This window comes from Bufo gargarizans, chromosome 8 (genome assembly GCF_014858855.1).
Source record: "Bufo gargarizans isolate SCDJY-AF-19 chromosome 8, ASM1485885v1, whole genome shotgun sequence".
Lineage (NCBI taxonomy): Eukaryota > Metazoa > Chordata > Amphibia > Anura > Bufonidae > Bufo > Bufo gargarizans.
The window spans coordinates 33744374-33762744 of record NC_058087.1 but is presented as its reverse complement, the minus strand read 5'-3'; the positions used below and the strand labels follow the sequence as shown (position 1 = coordinate 33762744).

At 47.7% G+C, this 18371-nt stretch overlaps 1 protein-coding gene across 1 annotated transcript; it reads left to right on the top strand.

Annotated features, from left to right (window-relative positions):
* The first annotated feature begins 5828 nt into the window (after nt 1–5828).
* LOC122945201 lies at nt 5829–11440 on the top strand. Its single transcript, XM_044304147.1, has 7 exons — nt 5829–5894; nt 7276–7347; nt 7481–7581; nt 8282–8431; nt 9236–9390; nt 10331–10498; nt 10871–11440. The coding sequence occupies exons 2-6, from the start codon at nt 7276–7278 to the stop codon at nt 10489–10491; spliced, it is 639 nt and encodes a 212-aa protein (XP_044160082.1). The 5' UTR covers nt 5829–5894; the 3' UTR covers nt 10492–10498; nt 10871–11440.
* The last annotated feature ends 6931 nt before the right edge of the window (nt 11441–18371 follow it).

The window sequence follows — 18371 nt, the reverse complement described above, 5'->3', positions numbered from 1 at the left end:
TATTCCTTCAGAAATGTCTTTCTGTGTCTTACCCTCTTGCTTGAGGGTGTCAATGATGGCCTTCTGGACAGCAGTCAGGTCGGCAGTCTTACCCATGATTGCGGTTTGGAGTAATGAACCAGGCTGGGAGTTTTTAAAAGCCTCAGGAATCTTTTGCAGGTGTTTAGAGTTAATTAGTTGATTCAGATGATTAGGTTAATAGCTCGTTTAGAGAACCTTTTCATGATATGCTAATTTTTTGAGATAGGAATCTTGGGTTTTCATGAGCTGTATGCCAAAATCATCAATATTAAAAAAATAAAAGGCTTGAACTACTTCAGTTGGTGTGTAATGAATCTAAAATATATGAAAGTCTAATGTTTATCAGTACATTACAGAAAATAATGAACTTTATCACAATATGCTAATTTTTTGAGAAGGACCTGTACATACACCGTATACACAGTACACGCACATAAATACACCATATAGAGGTAAAACTCCAAAAATGTGAATATTGTGCAAAGTTCATATTTTTCAGTAATGCAACTTAAAAGGTGAAACTAATATATGAGACTCATTACAGGCAAAGCGAGATATTTCAAGCCTTTATTTGGATGATTATGGCTTATAGGTTATGTAACCCCAAAGTCACAATCTCAGGTCTCCTTTGCTCAGGGGGTATGGATTAATCAGCCGTCTAGAGGGCGACACTTTGAGCCTAGAATATTGAACCTTTTCACAAAATTCGAATTTTAAGTTGCATTACTGAAATAAATGAACTTTTGCACCATATTCTAATTTTTTGTTTCCCCTGTACACGGTACACACACATACATACACCATAAACACGGTACACACACATACAGTACAGACCAAAAGTTTGGACACACCTCATTCAAAGAGTTTTCTTTATTTTCATGACTATGAAGATTGTAGATTCACACTGAAGGCATCAAAACTATGAATTATCACATGTGGAATTATATACATAACAAAAAAGTGTGAAACAACTGAAAATGTCATATTCTAGGTTCTTCAAAGTAGCCACCTTTTGCTTTGATTACTGCTTTGCACACTCTTGGCATTCTCTGGATGAGCTTCAAGAGGTAGTCACCTGAAATGGTCTTCCAACAGCCTTGAAGGAGTTCCCAGAGATGCTTGGCACTTGTTGGCCCTTTTGCCTTCACTCTGCGGTCCAGCTCACCCCAAACCATCTCGATTGGGTTCAGGTCCGGTGACTGTGGAGGCCAGGTCATCTGGCGCAGCACCCCATCACTCTCCTTCATGGTCAAATAGCCCTTACACAGCCTGGAGGTGTCTTTGGGGTCATTGTCCTGTTGAAAAATAAATGATGGTCCAACTAAACGCAAACCGGATGGAATAGCATGCCGCTGCAAGATGCTGTGGTAGCCATGCTGGTTCAGTATGCCTTCAATTTTGAATAAATCCCCAACAGTGTCACCAGCAAAGCACCCCCACACCATCACACCTCCTCCTCCATGCTTCACGGTGGGAACCAGGCATGTAGAGTCCATCCGTTCACCTTTTCTGCGTCGCACAAAGACACGGTGGTTGGAACCAAAGATCTCAAATTTGGACTCATCAGACCAAAGCACTGATTTCCACTGGTCTAATGTCCATTCCTTGTGTTCTTTAGCCCAAACAAGTCTCTTCTGCTTGTTGCCTGTCCTTAGCAGTGGTTTCCTAGCAGATATTCTACCATGAAGGCCTGATTCACACAGTCTCCTCTTAACAGTTGTTCTAGAGATGTGTCTGCTGCTAGAACTCTGTGTGGCATTGACCTGGTCTCTAATCTGAGCTGCTGTTAACCTGCGATTTCTGAGGCTGGTGACTCGGATGAACTTCTCCTCCGCAGCAGAGGTGACTCTTGGTCTTCCTTTCCTGGGGCGGTACGCATGTGAGCCAGTTTCTTTGTAGCGCTTGATGGTTTTTGTGACTGCACTTGGGGACACTTTCAAAGTTTTCCCAATTTTTCGGACTGACTGACCTTCATTTCTTAAAGTAATGATGGCCACTCGTTTTTCTTTACTTAGCTGCTTTTTTCTTGCCATAATACAAATTCTAACAGTCTATTCAGTAGGACTATCAGCTGTGTATCCACCCGACTTCTCCACAACGCAACTGATGGTCCCAACCCCATTTAGGCCTCTTTCACACTTGCGTTGTCCGGATCCGGCGTGTACTCCACTTGCCGGAATTACACGCCGGATCCGGAAAAACGCAAGTGTACTGAAAGCATTTGAAGACGGATCTGTCTTCAAAATGCTTTCAGTGTTAGGCCTCTTTCACACGGGCGTCATGTTTTTTGCCCGGATAAGAGGCGGGTGCGTTGCGGGAAAATGCACGATTTTTCCGCGCGAGTGCAAAACATTGTCATGCGTTTTGCACTCGCGTGAGAAAAGTCGCGCATGTTTGGTACCCAGACCTGAACTTCTTCACAGAAGTTCGGGCTTGGGATTGATGTTCTGTAGATTGTATTATTTTCCCTTATAACATGGTTATAAGGGAAAATAATAGCATTCTGACTACAGAATGCATAGTATAATAGTGCTGGAAGGGTTAAAAATAATAAAAAAGTTAACTCACCTTCTCCTCTTGTTAGCGTAGATCCCGGTCTGTTCTTTAGCTGTGGACTGAATGACCTGAGGTGACGTCAGATCACATGCTCCAATCACATGGTCCATCACCGTGGTGATAGAGCATGTGATCTGACGTCATCAAAGGTCCTTTAGCCACAGCTAAAGAACAGACCGGGATCTACGCTAACAAGAGGAGAAGGTGAGTTAACTTTTTTATTATTTTTAACCCTTCCAGCACTATTATACTATGCATTCTGTAGTCAGAATGCTATTATTTTCCCTTATAACCATGTTATAAGGGAAAATAATACAGTGAATAGACTGTCACCTAGAACCCATGCGTGAAAATCGCACCGCATCCGCACTTGCTTGCGGATGCATGCGATTTTCACGCAACCCCATTCATTTCTATAGGGCCTGCGTTACGTGAAAAACGCACAAAGAGGAGCATGCTGCGATTTTCACGCAACGCACAAGTGATGCGTGAAAATCACCGCTCGTGTGCACAGCCCCATAGAAATGAATGGGTCAGGATTCAGTGCGGGTGCAATGCGTTCACCGCACGCATCGCACCCGCACGGAAAACTCGCCCGTGTGAAAGGGGCCTTACTGTGGCAGCCAGGACGCTATTAAAGTCCTGGTTGCCATAGTAGTAGTGGGGAGCGGGGGAGCGGTATACTTACAGTCCGTGCGGCTCCCGGGGCGCTCCAGAATGACGTCAGAGCGCCCCATGCGCATGGATGACGTGCCATGCGATCACGTCATCCATGCGCTTGGGGCGCCCTGACGTCACTCTGGAGCGCCCCGGGAGCCGCACGGACGGTAAGTATGCTGCTCCCCCACTCCCCACTACACTTTACCATGGCTGCCAGGACTTTAGCGTCCTGGCATCCATGGTAACCATTCAGAAAAAGCTAAACGTCGGATCCAGCAATGCGCCGAAACGACAATTAGCTTAAGGCCGGATCCGGATCAATGCCTTTCAATGGGCATTAATTCCGGATCCGGCCTTGCGGCAAGTCTTCTGGATTTTTGGCCGGGGCAAAAAGCGCAGCATGCTGCGGTATTTTCTCCGGCCAAAAAACGTTCCGTTCCGGAACTGAAGACATCCTGATGCATCCTGAACGGATTTCACTCTATTCAGAATGCATTAGGATAAAACTGATCAGGATTCTTCCGGCATAGAGCCCCGACGACGGAACTCTATGCCGGAAGGCAAGAACGCAGGTGTGAATGAGCCCTTATAAGGCAAGAAATCCCACTTATTAAACCTGACAGGGCACACCTGTGAAGTGAAAACCATTTCAGGCGACTACCTCTGGAAGCTCATCAAGAGAATGCCAAGAGTGTGCAAAGCAGCAATCAAAGCAAAAGGTGGCTACTTTGAAGAACCTAGAATATGACATATTTTCAGTTGTTTCACACTTTTTTGTTATGTATATAATTCCACATGTGTTTATTCATAGTTTTGATGCCTTCAGTGTGAATCTCCAATTTTCATAGTCATGAAAATAAAAAAATCTCTTTGAATGAGAAGGTGTGTCCAAACTTTTGGTCTGTACTGTATGTACACACACACATATATACACACCATATACACGGTACACACACACACACACACATATATACACACCATATACATGGTACACACACATGTATATACACACGGTACACACATATATATATATACACATACACGGTACACACACACATATATACACACACCATATACACGGTACACACACACACACACATGTATATACACACCATATACATGGTACACACACATGTATATACACACCATATACATGGTACACACACATGTATATACACACCATATACATGGTACACACACATGTATATACACACCATATACATGGTACACACACATGTATATACACACCATACACACACACACACATGTATATACACACCATACACACACACACACACATGTATATACACACCATACACACACACACACATGTATATACACACCATACACACGGTACACACACACACACACACACATGTATATACACACCATACACACGGTACACACACACACATGTATATACACACCATACACACGGTACACACACACACATGTATATACACACCATATACATGGTACACACACACACACACATGTATATACACGGTACACACACACATGTATATACACGGTACACACACACACATGTATATACACACCATATACACGGTACACACACACATGTATATACACGGTATACACACATATATACACGATACACACACATATATACATACACCATGTACACGGTACACACTTACCACCCAACTTTTAGAAAGCCTAAGGAGCTTAACTATGGAATGGACGTGCTCCTCTCCAGCTGCCGCTGTAATTTTAACAACCGGATCTGGAGAACCTGAGGGAACTGGCTGAATCCCGGGTGTCGGACCCTCACCCTTCAGATACTGATGACTTACAGTCCTGAGGATAGGTCGTCCATATTAAAATCTCATAAAACCCTTTTAAGCGCAGGAAGCGGCACCCCATGACCCAGGGGTCAGCAATATGCCACATTGACTACAACTCCCAGCATATACACTTCCTAGGCCTGTGATGGCTAACCTCTGGCACGCCAGCTGTACACTTGCTTGGCTGTTCTCAGAACTCTATAGAAATGAATGGAGCATGCTGGAAGTCGTAGTTTCACCACAGCTGGAGTTCCGGAGGTTAGCCTTCACTGCAGGACCAAGGCTGTGCTCAGAACTCATACAGAAGTGAATGGAGCCTGCTGGGAGTCGTAGTTTAACATAAGCTGGAGTGCCTCTGGTTACTGACCCCTGATCTAGGACACCCTATTTGATGGCTTAAAAAAGTAAGGCAGATGGGGGGGGGGGCTTTCTAAAAACAATACAGCCCCGTTGTGTGCCCCCTGGTTTCATCCTCCCCGTGCACACTATGCGTTATGACTTGTCACACGGGAACACGCACTTTATTCTAGGTAACAGCCTGTAAACGAGGCGCAGGGCGCTTTTCTGTAACCATAGCAACCGCCGGCCTCACCGGATGTCGACATCTTTATGGTGACGCTCGGGCCGTACCCGGACTATCCCCTCATTTCCGGTGAGATCAGGACTCTATGGTCCAGGGGGCCGGAAGTTTGTGTTCTATGCATTTGAAATCAGGCGCGCTGCCGCACAGCTGTGAGGACGGTCACGTGACTGCTGCCGGCGGTAAGTGCTCTTACGAACGGGCACCACAGCGCCTGCTGCTCATTACTGAGGGTCTGTCACAGTGTGACCCAGGACTGTGGGGGCGGGGTGAGAGGACACTAGAGACAGACCCCTCTAAAATTAAGGGGACCCCCACATCTAGTCTGAATTCGTACTCTCAGCAGATGTGATATGATGGGAGTGTTTGTTTCCTGTTGCCTTTTTGTGCAGAAGGAAAAAAAAAATCTCAAACTGCTTAATGGAAACCATCAGCAAGCTGCTGCTGACGACCCCAGGCAATGTCTATGGAGACCGGCATCAGCTAAAGACTGCTTATTCCTGGACACTGCCTTTAAAGGAGTTCTCCGAGGCCAGGAACTTTTATATATATATATTTAACAAAAATAAAATAGAAAAACCCTCCGCACTGAGCCCCCTACTCTGCTGGACCGGCAGTGTGACACGCCATCTACACGCATGTCACCTCCACCACCCTCAGGCGTGTGACTGCTGCCGATGCTGAGGTAACTAACCAGCCACAGCGGTGCCCTGCACGTAGGCGGCGCGTCACACTGCGCAGGAGAGGGAGCCTGAGTGTTGGTGACAGGGGATCAACCCTAGCAAATCACACTGCCTGATAGGGTCGATCCTGCTGAATGCCATGACCCCTCTCTTGCAGAAATCTGATGTGTCATATTTGAGAGATTCCTGCTTTTATTTTTCTGCTGACGAGGTTTTTCGGAGCAGCGTTCCAACCACCCGCCCTGTTTTCACCCTTCGCCTCTCCTTCTTCCCCCACGGATTTGACAGGTCTGGGCCTCCTCACTGTTTGGATGCCCGACTCTGAAATCTGGTGCATGCACCTGCGAGAGTACTGTCGGCGCCTGCGCAGTGGATCTCATTTGGCTGTCCCTGCTCTGAGATCCGAACTGGGCCGACTCGACTCTTGCCAGCGCATGCGCAATATTTAAAGGCCAGGTATGGTAACAGCGAGGATACTCATCTCTGTAATCAGTGGGGGAGAGGGATGGTGGAGGTTGGAACGCTGCTCCGAGCACCTCATTAGCATAAATATAAAAATTTGGATTTCTCAAAAACTAAGCATCGGATTGCTTTTCTCCCTGTTAAACAGTGTGGTTTCCTAGGGATGATCCTGCCAGTCAATGCTCTTTAACCCTTGCACTCAGCCTTCCTGGTTCCTGAGAGCCCCTTTTTAGGACGCTGACTACTTGCAGGTCCTTAGGAGGGAGCAGTTTTTTATGCTCTCTTTTTGAGCCCCCTAGTTTTTTTAATTAGTCTGCACCTGTATGAAGGCGTGTGTTTTTTGTTTTTTATGGTCTCGTGGTTGGTTCACCATCTCCGCACCGCATGCCGCAGGAATCCATGTCCTGGACACTAGGCACCTGCACGGTTCCAAGCCTCAGCTGTGTGAGCAGGACCGTAGTCGGCGCCGCCGCGGTCACATGATGTTTCTCATTCTTTCTTTCAGATGGATCTGTTAGAGCAGTTTCTTGCTGGGGATGAAGAAAATCTTTGCTCCTGCACTTTGGAGGAACTCAAGGTTTGTCTTCAGCCCCTTCTGGGTTTAGGTCACGTGTAGCAGATTTCTTATCTGCTGTACATGATGTAGGATTCTATCAGCACAGAGGATTTCAGGAAAGCAGGATCATCATCTTAATGCATTTCTTGTGCAGAAAATTGTCCAGCTCTTAGCCGATCAGGTCCGGTCAAAACGAGAGGAAATGTGCAAGACCAAAGCCGAGGTGCAGAACCAGGAGGCCGAGACCGCTAAAAGGTACGAACACCGGGCATCATCACCTACAATCATGTCACCGGGGATGGAGGGGTAGTAATTATTCCACACAGATGGCTGTATAGTGCCTGGTGTAAACATGACACCACCCAGAATGCAGATTACCAGAGCAAGCAATATATAGACTCTGAACAAGCAGGGAATGCTGGGAGATTTTATACATGACATACAAGTCATTATGGACACAGTGACTGCACCAGCAGAATAGTGAGTTCAGCTCTGGAGTATTATACAGAATGTAACTCGGGATCAGTACAGGATAAGTAATGTATATACACAGTGACTCCACCAGCAGAATAGTGAGTGCAGCTCTGGAGTATAATACAGGATGTAACTCAGGATCAGTACAGGATAAGTAATGTATGTACACAGTGACTGCACCAGCAGAATAGTGAGTGCAGCTCTGGAGTATAATACAGGATGTAACTCAGGATCGGTACAGGATAAGTAATGTATGTATATAGCGGTGCACATGTACAAGGCTTTATGACAGTTTTTGCAAAAATGTGCAACTAACAGCACTTTTCCAAAAAAAAGGGGCAGGGACTTCTTGATTTGACACATTTAAGATCATTTACACCTTAAATTAGATTTCAGATGCTCGTGTTCTCCTTATAAATTTGCCTCCAGCTGACTTCTACTTAGAGTGGTGTATAAGTCTCCTAATTCTTCCTTTCTTCAGAAGTTTGAGCAGAGAGTTTCTCTTCTCCCAGTTGGCTCAGATTATGGATCTGCAGGAAGCTCTGGAAGAAGAAGAGAAAATGCAGCAGCAGCTCCAGGCGGTGACACATGAAATGGAAAGATTAAGTGAAGCTCGGAGCTCAGAGTCCTGGTAATCCGCTTGCTTCTTTCCTTCGCTCTTATTGGATTAATACATTGCTGGAGTGAATTTCATCACCTTGTAGTGAACTGGCGTGTGCCGTGCCGTATATCCATGGCTGCAGTCTGTATAGAACGTTCAGTAACTTTCTGAACTCTTAACTGATGAGAAGTTATGTCTTATTCTCTGTTCACATCTAAAACGGATTTTCAGAATTCTTCTGGTTTCTTTTGAATTGTGGGAGCTTAGGCGGACGTTAGAGATAAGCATTTAGGTCACATGATGGTCGGGAGGCGTTAAAGGGGTTTTCCGCTTTTTACTATTGATGACCTATCCTCAGGATAGGTCCTCAATAGCCGATCGACAGGGGTCCGACTTCCGTCACCCCGCCGATCAGCTGTTTGAACAGAAGGCAGCACTCATACCAGGTCGGTCCACAATAGTGAAAAGCGGACAACTCGTTTAAGCTGCTATGATAGCAGCTGTGGATGTGAATGGAGATAATATAGGATGGCCTTTATAATCACCTTCTCGGTGCTGGCTTAGATTCCTGTAGTTTATAATCATTCTAGTTCTCTCTCCATGTACTGATATCCTGAGGAGATTCCTGTCTAGATTACCTGAAGTGTGTAAGAACAAGTACAGCTGTAGTGTAAAGCATGGGGGCAGCAACTTGAGCCTCTGATGAGACCAGAGGTGGATTTTAGATGACTTCTTACCTCATTAGAATTTGCAGCTAAGTTCAGCTGACTAATCATAGTTGACATGTTGTAACATCGTCAGAGAGTTGCATCCGTCAGTCTTTCTGTTCTGCAGTGACGCCTTGGAAATGCGAATTAAGGAAGCTGAAGATCTCTTGTCCACTTGCTGTCAGCAGGAAAAGGCGCTTCTGGCTGAAGTAGAAATTCTGAAGACGTCGCTGGAGAAATCACAAGCTACACTGGGACAGACGACGTCCGAGCGTCAGGCAGGTGAGGTGCACGAGGTGAGGGCAGCAGAGCGTCAGGCGGCAGAGCGTCAGGCAGGTGAGGTGAGGGCGGCAGAGCGTCAGGCAGGTGAGGGGAGGGCGGCAGAGCGTCAGGCAGGTGAGGTGAGGGCGGCAGAGCGTCAGGCAGGTGAGGGGAGGGCGGCAGAGCGTCAGGCAGGTGAGGGGAGGGCGGCAGAGCGTCAGGCAGGTGAGGGGAGGGCGGCAGAGCGTCAGGCAGGTGAGGGGAGGGCGGCAGAGCGTCAGGCAGGTGAGGGGAGGGCGGCAGAGCGTCAGGCAGGTGAGGGGAGGGCGGCAGAGCGTCAGGCAGGTGAGGGGAGGGCGGCAGAGCGTCAGGCAGGTGAGGGGAGGGCGGCAGAGCGTCAGGCAGGTGAGGGGAGGGCGGCAGAGCGTCAGGCAGGTGAGGGGAGGGCGGCAGAGCGTCAGGCAGGTGAGGGGAGGGCGGCAGAGCGTCAGGCAGGTGAGGGGAGGGCGGCAGAGCGTCAGGCAGGTGAGGGGAGGGCGGCAGAGCGTCAGGCAGGTGAGGGGAGGGCGGCAGAGCGTCAGGCAGGTGAGGGGAGGGCGGCAGAGCGTCAGGCAGGTGAGGGGAGGGCGGCAGAGCGTCAGGCAGGTGAGGGGAGGGCGGCAGAGCGTCAGGCAGGTGAGGGGAGGGCGGCAGAGCGTCAGGCAGCTGAGGGGCACGAGGTGAGGGCGGCAGAGCGTCAGGCAGCTGAGGGGCACGAGGTGAGGGCGGCAGAGCGTCAGGCAGGTGAGGTAGAGGGCGGCAGAGCGTCAGGCAGGTGAGGTAGAGGGCGGCAGAGCGTCAGGCAGGTGAGGTAGAGGGCGGCAGAGCGTCAGGCAGGTGAGGGGCACGAGGTGATGACGCCAGAGCCAAGTATAGTCATGGTTGAGTCCTTGGTGACGCTGCATCTCTTTCATCCTTTCAGTGGAGATGGAGCTGCTTGCTCTGCAGAACACTCTCTCTGCCCGGAGTCGCCTGGCACATGGTGATGCCGCCCTGGTGCTCGGCGCATGTATAGAGGAAATGGGCTTACGGAATGTCATACCAGGAAAGCTGCGCAAAAAATCAGATTCACCTCGATGCTGACCAGAAGGTACGAGGAGGGGGGGCGTCTGTCTACGTATAAGGGCATCTCCTGTAGATACCCACTATAAGTAGGTCCTGGGGGGGGGGGTTCTCCCATCGTCTTGAGATGAGCTGCATAATGGAGGACGTCTGCAGTGACCCTCTGCCCGTTGATTTTGGTGGGGTAACGTATTGCATCCCTTTCCTTGTAGTTGTGAGACCACCTCTAATAACTGGTGAATTTCCCAACCAAACTGTAAACCCAACTTTACTCCTTTTACTGACATTATTTTTTTCCCTGTCTTGTCTCCGGCCATATCGGTGGCTTCCTACATTATTTCTGCCACCGGATTCCTCAGAATTTTTGGTTGAATTCTTAATTTTTTTCGTTCATTTCAAGGGAAACTTCCGTGATCAGTGTAAAAACATGAGGACTGTGAATCATAGGCCAAATCTTCGTGCAGTCCCGAAACTCCCCTGCAGGGGGCGCATGGTGCCAAATTAATTTATTTCAGTAGCATGGAGGAATTGATGCTAAAGACTGGAGCCATTTCTATCTCTTGTCATGTCTTCTGTCATCTGGATGATCGCCGTGGGACACTGTTTTTGAGTAATGCGTCAAATGTCTTGTAAAATGATTTATTGAAGCGCTGTACAAGCTTTCTGTCTTTTGTTAAGGCATCGCTTTTGTCTTGTGATCACTGTTACCTGGGATTCCTTAGCAATGATGGAGCTTGAGATGTACCCTGAGCTTATACTAATTTTTTTATCATAAAGCAGAGCTGCAGTATAAAGTATTGGGGGGGGGCTATAGGTCCATCTGTGGTTAAAGAATGCTGAAGTGCATGGAGTTGTGGGAAATCACATAGGACCTTTCTGTAGTGCCCACCTGATCTCCGTGTACGTTTGATCATTTACCATTGTTGTATCTTAGCGTGATGTCATGATTAAAGGGGTCCTCTCACCGTGACCGTCTTTCTGTCAATTCTTTGTATAATTAAATATTTTTCAATCAGAGCTGTACTAATCACGGGAGAGAAAGTAAGCCCCGCCTTCCTGACTCCTATATAGTAGGGACGAGTCCTTGTAGCCAATCAGCCAAGGGAAGGGGGGCGTGGGGGTCACATGACCCACTATATTTGGAGCCTAGATTGACACTTCTAGTGCCCACGTAGCGTACATAGTTAGAGCCAATAGACCTAAAAAAAGAGATCCTGGCCCCTTTAATGCAAATTAGCTCTTTACATAAATTAGCCGGTGTTTTATTTAAAGGGATACTCCAGTGATCACCTGTAATATAAGGAAGAACTGGGCAGCAAGTTTTCGGTATTCCTGCAGCGCCACCACAGGAGAAATTAAGTATTACACAATGGTCAATGAATGGCTGCTCTGTGTAGCACATGGATGCAGCGGGTGCTCCAGAGTGAGACGTGGTTAGTAGTCGCTTTCACTTCCTGTTCAAGAGGTTCCGTTATCTCTCCGGCCAAGTACGAAGTGTTGGTCTGTTTGTGTGTCTATTGGATTCATTCCAAGGGTGCCCAGAAGGGCCATCCGTGCCCATGATTATTTTATTTATTTTTATTAGTTACTTTTTTTTTAAATTTTTTTTATTTATTATTATTGCCACCCCTTAACGGTGACCTCTACAGCGCCTCGCCCCCCTTAACGGTGACCTCTACAGCGCCTCGCCCCCCTTAACGGTGACCTCTACAGCGCCTCGCCCCCCTTAACGGTGACCTCTACAGCGCCTCGCCCCCCTTAACGGTGACCTCTACAGCGCCTCGCCCCCTTAACGGTGACCTCTACAGCGCCTCGCCCCCCTTAACGGTGACCTCTACAGCGCCTCGCCCCCCTTAACGGTGACGTGGCGAAAGTACCTTTTGTCACTGGGAGTTGGAGAGGCCTCTTGCCCTGTGACTATGGCCCCTGGGACACATTTTGGGCATATTGGGATTTCGAAGGCTCTGTTTCTGCCCCATGGACTTTTTACTGGAACTATTTGGGGCATGTGACCATGTGCACGGTGGGGCAAAAATAAGACTTCCAGGAAATTCCTGAACCAATCTGGGTGATTCTTGGATAGGTGGCTCACCCAGATCTAGGCTATCAGGGGATGTAACTTTTATGGGGATATGTGGTGTTTTCTGTATGCCTTACAGGGGTTTTCCAAGATTTTAATGCTGATGACCTATCCTCTGGACCCCTGCCGATCAGCTGGGCACAGTAGCTCCACTGCCTTCACTCAGATTTCCTTAGGTCAATGAAAATACGTTCATCGGTCACGTGGCCTAGGCACAGCTCAGCCTCATAGAAGTGAATGGGACTGAGTAGGGCTGAAACCATTACTCGACACGAAAAAAATCCTCGAATCGATGATTTGTTTGTGCCATGTGACCACAGAGTGTGAGTGAAGAGCTTGCTATTACTCGCGCTCCGTGGTCACCCGCCTGCTCGCACAACGCTGCTTTGCATCCTGACATACACACATCGTGGGGGGAGAACTGAAGGCACTGGGGGAACGGAACTGATGGCACTCAGGAGAACTGATGCATTTGGGCTGATTGCACAGGGGGGAACGAAGGGTGTTGGGGACTGATGGCAGGGGGTCTGATGAGTTTTTATAAAGGAAAACAGTCTATTTATTTTTTCTTATTAGATTACTCGATTAATCGTAAAAATAATCGGTAGAATACTCTATTACTAAAATAATTGTTTACTGCAGCCCTAGGACTGAGCTGCGATACCAAGCACAGCCACTATACAATGTGCAGCGCTGTGCTTGGCTAGCACGGCGAAGGCTGCTGCCTCCTCAAACAGCTGATTGGCGGGTGTCCTGGTTGTCGGACCCCCAGAGATCAGATACTGATGACCTATCCTGAAGCTTCTATTGGCTAATACAAGTCATTTGGCAAACCCACCCTTCTGGGCAGACCTTCAAAGTCAAGCATACTTACCTGCTTTCCAGTGCTGGGTCCCGATTCCTTCGCTCCCCAATCTTTTGCTGCCTCGCTTGGATCCCCTGATGTCAACATCGACTTTGACACCGCTGCAGCCAAATGCCGGCCTCAGCAGTGACCTGTTCCCCTTGTGCCAGCTGACGCAAGAGAGGGGAGGAGGGGGGCAGGTCACTGCTGCAGCAGTGTCAAAGTAGAGGGTGATAGTAAGTATGCTTTTCTTTGCAGGTTTGCCAACCTAAGGCCTCATGCACATGACCGTTGTTCGGCCGTTCCGTGCATTGGGGGCCGCAATTGAATGGGTTTGTGATCCGCCCGCACTGCAAAAAAAATAAATAGAACGAGTTCTATTTTTTTTGTAGCGCGGAGGCACAGACAGAAAGTAGTCCGTAGTGCTTCTGTGGGGTCCCGTGAATGTCGTGTGCATGAGTCCTAACCCCGATGGTGGCTAGCCCCTTTAATGTTATGACTGAGCGTCCTGAGCTTTTTTTATTGCATATTGTTTTTTTGAGACATTTTTTTTCAGCCTTTGGTCATTTCACATTCTGTGGTGGCTGAAGTCGCGGCTGGACTGTCCCTGAGGACCATGAGTCGGTCACTGCCGCCGCCAGCTCAGACCAGAACAGTTTATTTATGAAGCGTTTTACTCAGAAATGTGCGGTCATTGTCCTCAGCAGTAAACACGGCTATCCTGGATAAACTGGTCAGCGGCGTATTCCACCAGTTACGAGGGCACAGGGCAGTGAGCGCGAGCATTTTAAAAAGCTTGTCACGTTTTATGTACATAAAGCCTATTCAGCTGGTAAGCTTTTCCACTTTCAGGATGTCTGCTTGCTGTCAGTGGATGGGAACACTCATGGCTACATGGTTTGTGACAAGTTGAAAACTCATCCTAACAGAATACTTGTGATGCACTTGTGTCCAGTACTGACAATCTAATGTGGGTGCATCATCTGAGGCCAGGGGTCAGCAACCTTCGGCACTCCAGCTGTTGTGAAACTACAATTCCCACCATGCTCCATTTATTTCTATTGGCGTTATGAGAAAAGCAGAGCAAGTATGCATGCTGGGAGTTGTAGTTTCCAAACACCTAGAGTGCCAGAGGTTGGCTACCCCTGCTCTAGACTGATATGTTTTTACCTGCGCTGATACAATGTATCCGTCTGCAGTCCTGGATATTCAGCTCACAGAGGACTGTCTGGACTGGAAGAAGTGGGTCTGGATGGGTTTTCACAAGCTCTTGGCGAGAACAAGAGTGTTCCCATTCACTGACATCAAGCAGCGACTTTGACAGTGTTCAGAGGAATGATAAAAGGGCTATATGCGTCCATATCCGGGTGGTGGTGCTGACACAGCCATCTCTTTCTGGGAACGTCGAAGAGTGACCAGTACGGCTGCCTTCCCTGCTTCTGCAGGCGTCACTCAGCTTTCCAGGGCTCCAGACCAGGGACCGGAACGAGGGATGAGTCGCTGCACAGATCTGCCGAGCAGGAGTCCAACAAAGCTTCTCCTCTGCCGAGAACGTGTATGACCCATAGCAAAGCATTGAAACTAAGGGTAATATTTTTGCAAGGCCTGTTGCTATGCGTGATACAGAATATAAACCGGGCTGAGACGTCTGCGGCCGTAGGCCAACACCTGCACGGGGGCGCGAAGGAAATTAAACGTCACTCTCAATCACATCTAATCTCTAGAGGAATCTGAGGATCTTCTGTCACCCAGAAAGTGGATGATGAGGGGTGTAGTCAGCAAAAAGAAAACATCTGATTACCATTCTGTAGATAATGCTTATGGCTTTTGGAATCTACAAAGCAGCACAGAGTATTTTTCTTTTTGGGGGGGGGGGGGGTCGCTGATCTTCTGTCAATTCCATAGGCTGTGTATTACATACAGGGTTCCCGGCAACACAGAGTGTTTCAGGAGATGGACTGATCAGAAGCACACAGACTATAAACTACATAGGGGTCTGAGAAGGACGGTATCCCAGCAGCACAGAGGATATCAGGATAGGGATCCTGTGGGCAGCAGTGACCTGTGCATTTTTTTTTTATATTGTCTGGGTCAGGATGGTTTGTGACAAGGGTAGTATATCATGTCTAGCAGCACAGAGGGTTTCAGGAGATGTCCTGATCATGGATTCAGAGGCCCTGCTTAGATCTTGAGATTGTTTGAAGGTTCCACATGCCTGGCAAGAGTACAAGTGAATCCCAAAATCCATTGGGAAGTCAAAGGACCAGAGATGTCATTACACTTACGGCATTACCTACTTACCACACGGCACAGAAGGGACAGTTCAATCACAATTTCAGCTCTGCTACATCTTCTTATGCGCACCACTGTGTGGACTACTGGCTTTTCTAATGAATACATTGTGACAAACCACCAGATGTGAGAAGCATTAGGTCTGTACAGGTTTGTAGCCTTTGGATGTGAACATGAATGCCCCCATTCACTTGACAGCAAGCAGATATCTTGACTATCGCGAGGAATTGAGAACTTTTCACCGTACAATAAATACGTGCTTTGGGTTTCAATTCCTCGTCATTTTTACAATCTCTGTTTTCTGTCGGTGAATAGGAACCTACATGTTTATATTCAGTGGTTTAAAACCTGTGAAGATCTAACACTTCTCACAGATGAAGGTTTGTTACAATGTGTCAGCCGTTGCGACATGTCTCACGATGTTGTGTTCTCTGGGATAACACATTACGGGGACGGCGGGCAGTCTATTCTGCGGCTGGTATCGTGGAGCCTGGCAGGGGACGGGGTGGAGAGAACATTCCATTGTTAATAGATAGAAATGAGGGGAAGGGCGGAGAGCATGCGCTATTCCAGTGCCCACCCAGCACATGGCACTAAGAGCTGGAAACTGCCGAGATACAAGGAGGCTTGGAGATGCTGGAGTCTCGGAGGACCCGCTCGGCTGCCCAGTCCCGGTTTCCCCTTCATTAAGTGGATTTTTGGCCGGACTGTGGGATAAAAATAGCTGCAACATTGTAGAATAATCAGGATTATATATCGGCAAATCCACCAGACGTCTCTGGATGATCTCTGGGCGCAGGGGCATTGTAGGCAGACATCGGAGAAGAGGTCACGGGGAGCCCCCAACGAGGAATGTTCTGTTATGTATATAAAGGTCTGATAATCCAAAAGTTCTGAAAAACTGTCCCCAGGAAATTCACTGTTACACCCTAGCTAGCCCAGCTAAATGAAAGAAAAAGTACTTTTAATCCATATGCAAATGAGAAGTTAAGTGCACCAAGGGGAGAGGCAAGCCACTCTGTGCACCCTTAGGTCCCTTTCACACGAGCGAGTTTTCCGCGCGGGTGCAATGCGTGACGTGAATGCATAGCACCCGCACTGAATCCTGACCCATTCATTTCAATGTGTCTGTGTACATGAGCGTTGTTTTCCATACATCAGTTCTGCGTTGCGTGAAAATCGCAGCATTTTCTATATTTAGCGTTTTTCACGCAGCCCTGGCCCCATAGAAGTGAATGGGGCTGCGTGAAAAACGCATTGTTTCCGCAAGCAAGTGCGGGTGCGATGCGTTTTTCACTGATGGTTGCTAAGAGATGTTGTTTGTAAACCTTCAGATTTTTATCACGCGCGTGAAAAACGCATCAAAACGCATTGCACCCGCGCGGAAAAAACTGAACGCTATCGCAGACAAAACTGACTGAACTTGCTTGCAAAATAGTGCGAGTTTCACTGAACGCATCCTGAACGCATCCGGCCCCAATCCGCAACGCCCGTGTGAAACCAGCCTTACTCCTCCTGGTTCCTCTTCCAGCCCCTCACTCTCCTTTCTTGATTAACAGGGCTATGTTCCTGCCTAGTCATTCACCTGGTCCTGTCAATCAGGGATGGGTTGGCAGGAGTAAGGGTGCACACAGTGTCTTGATCCTGCCCTTCGTGCACTTAACTGCTCATTTGCAGAAAAAAATGCATGCAAAAAATGTGTGAAGAAAAGAACACCACCAACGAAAAAAAACCTGTGTGTCTTTAGTGCAGGATTTATTTGGCATCTCTGTTCATGAATAGAATGTCAGAGGTACAGTGAAAACTGACACGGAGACAGGGTAGCTGGAGAGAGGATCAGCTGTATTTACGCCCTCCAATGTGCACCATTCAGGTGGTGAGAAAAGATGGGTGACAACCCTGATGCGCACCACAATGGCTGCTGTGTGTGCTCTGACATGACAACCTTGTGGATTATTAGGGCTGGATCCATTGTGGACTTGTTAGTGTCACCATTGGCAGGCTCACTGGTGTGGGGCCCCAGGTTGCAGAGACCTGAGCTGCCCAGTCCAGGATTCCAGGGCAAAACGGTTCAATAATTAAGTAAATAATCAACAGGAAACTTGGTTTAAATATTGAATCCAGATTTATACATTAACGGGGGACGCATTGCGCTGACTGCGCTCAATGCTTGCAGAGAGTGGTGTGCACGCATTGAGGGAAGCCTGCCAAGTCCTGGGCCTTAAAGGGGAGCAACCATATAAAATCCTTTATACACAGTATTTTCAAGTATGATCAGTATTTATATATGTTGAGTCAATTACACTTGTCTTGTACTGATCCTGAGTTACATCCTGTATTATACTCCAGAGCTGCACTCACTATTCTGCTGGTGCAGTCACTGTGTACATACATTACTTATCCTGCACTGATCCTGAGTTACATCCTGTATTATAATCCAGAGCTGCACTCACTATTCTGCTGGTACAGTCACTGTGTACATACATTACATTACTTATCCTGTACTGACCCTGAGTTACATCCGGTATTATACTCCAGAGCTGCACTCACTATTCTGCTGGTGCAGTCACTGTGTACATACATTACATTACTTATCCTGTACTGATCCTGAGTTACATCCTGTATTATACTCCAGAGCTGCACTCACTATTCTGCTGGTGCAGTCACTGTGTACATACATTACTT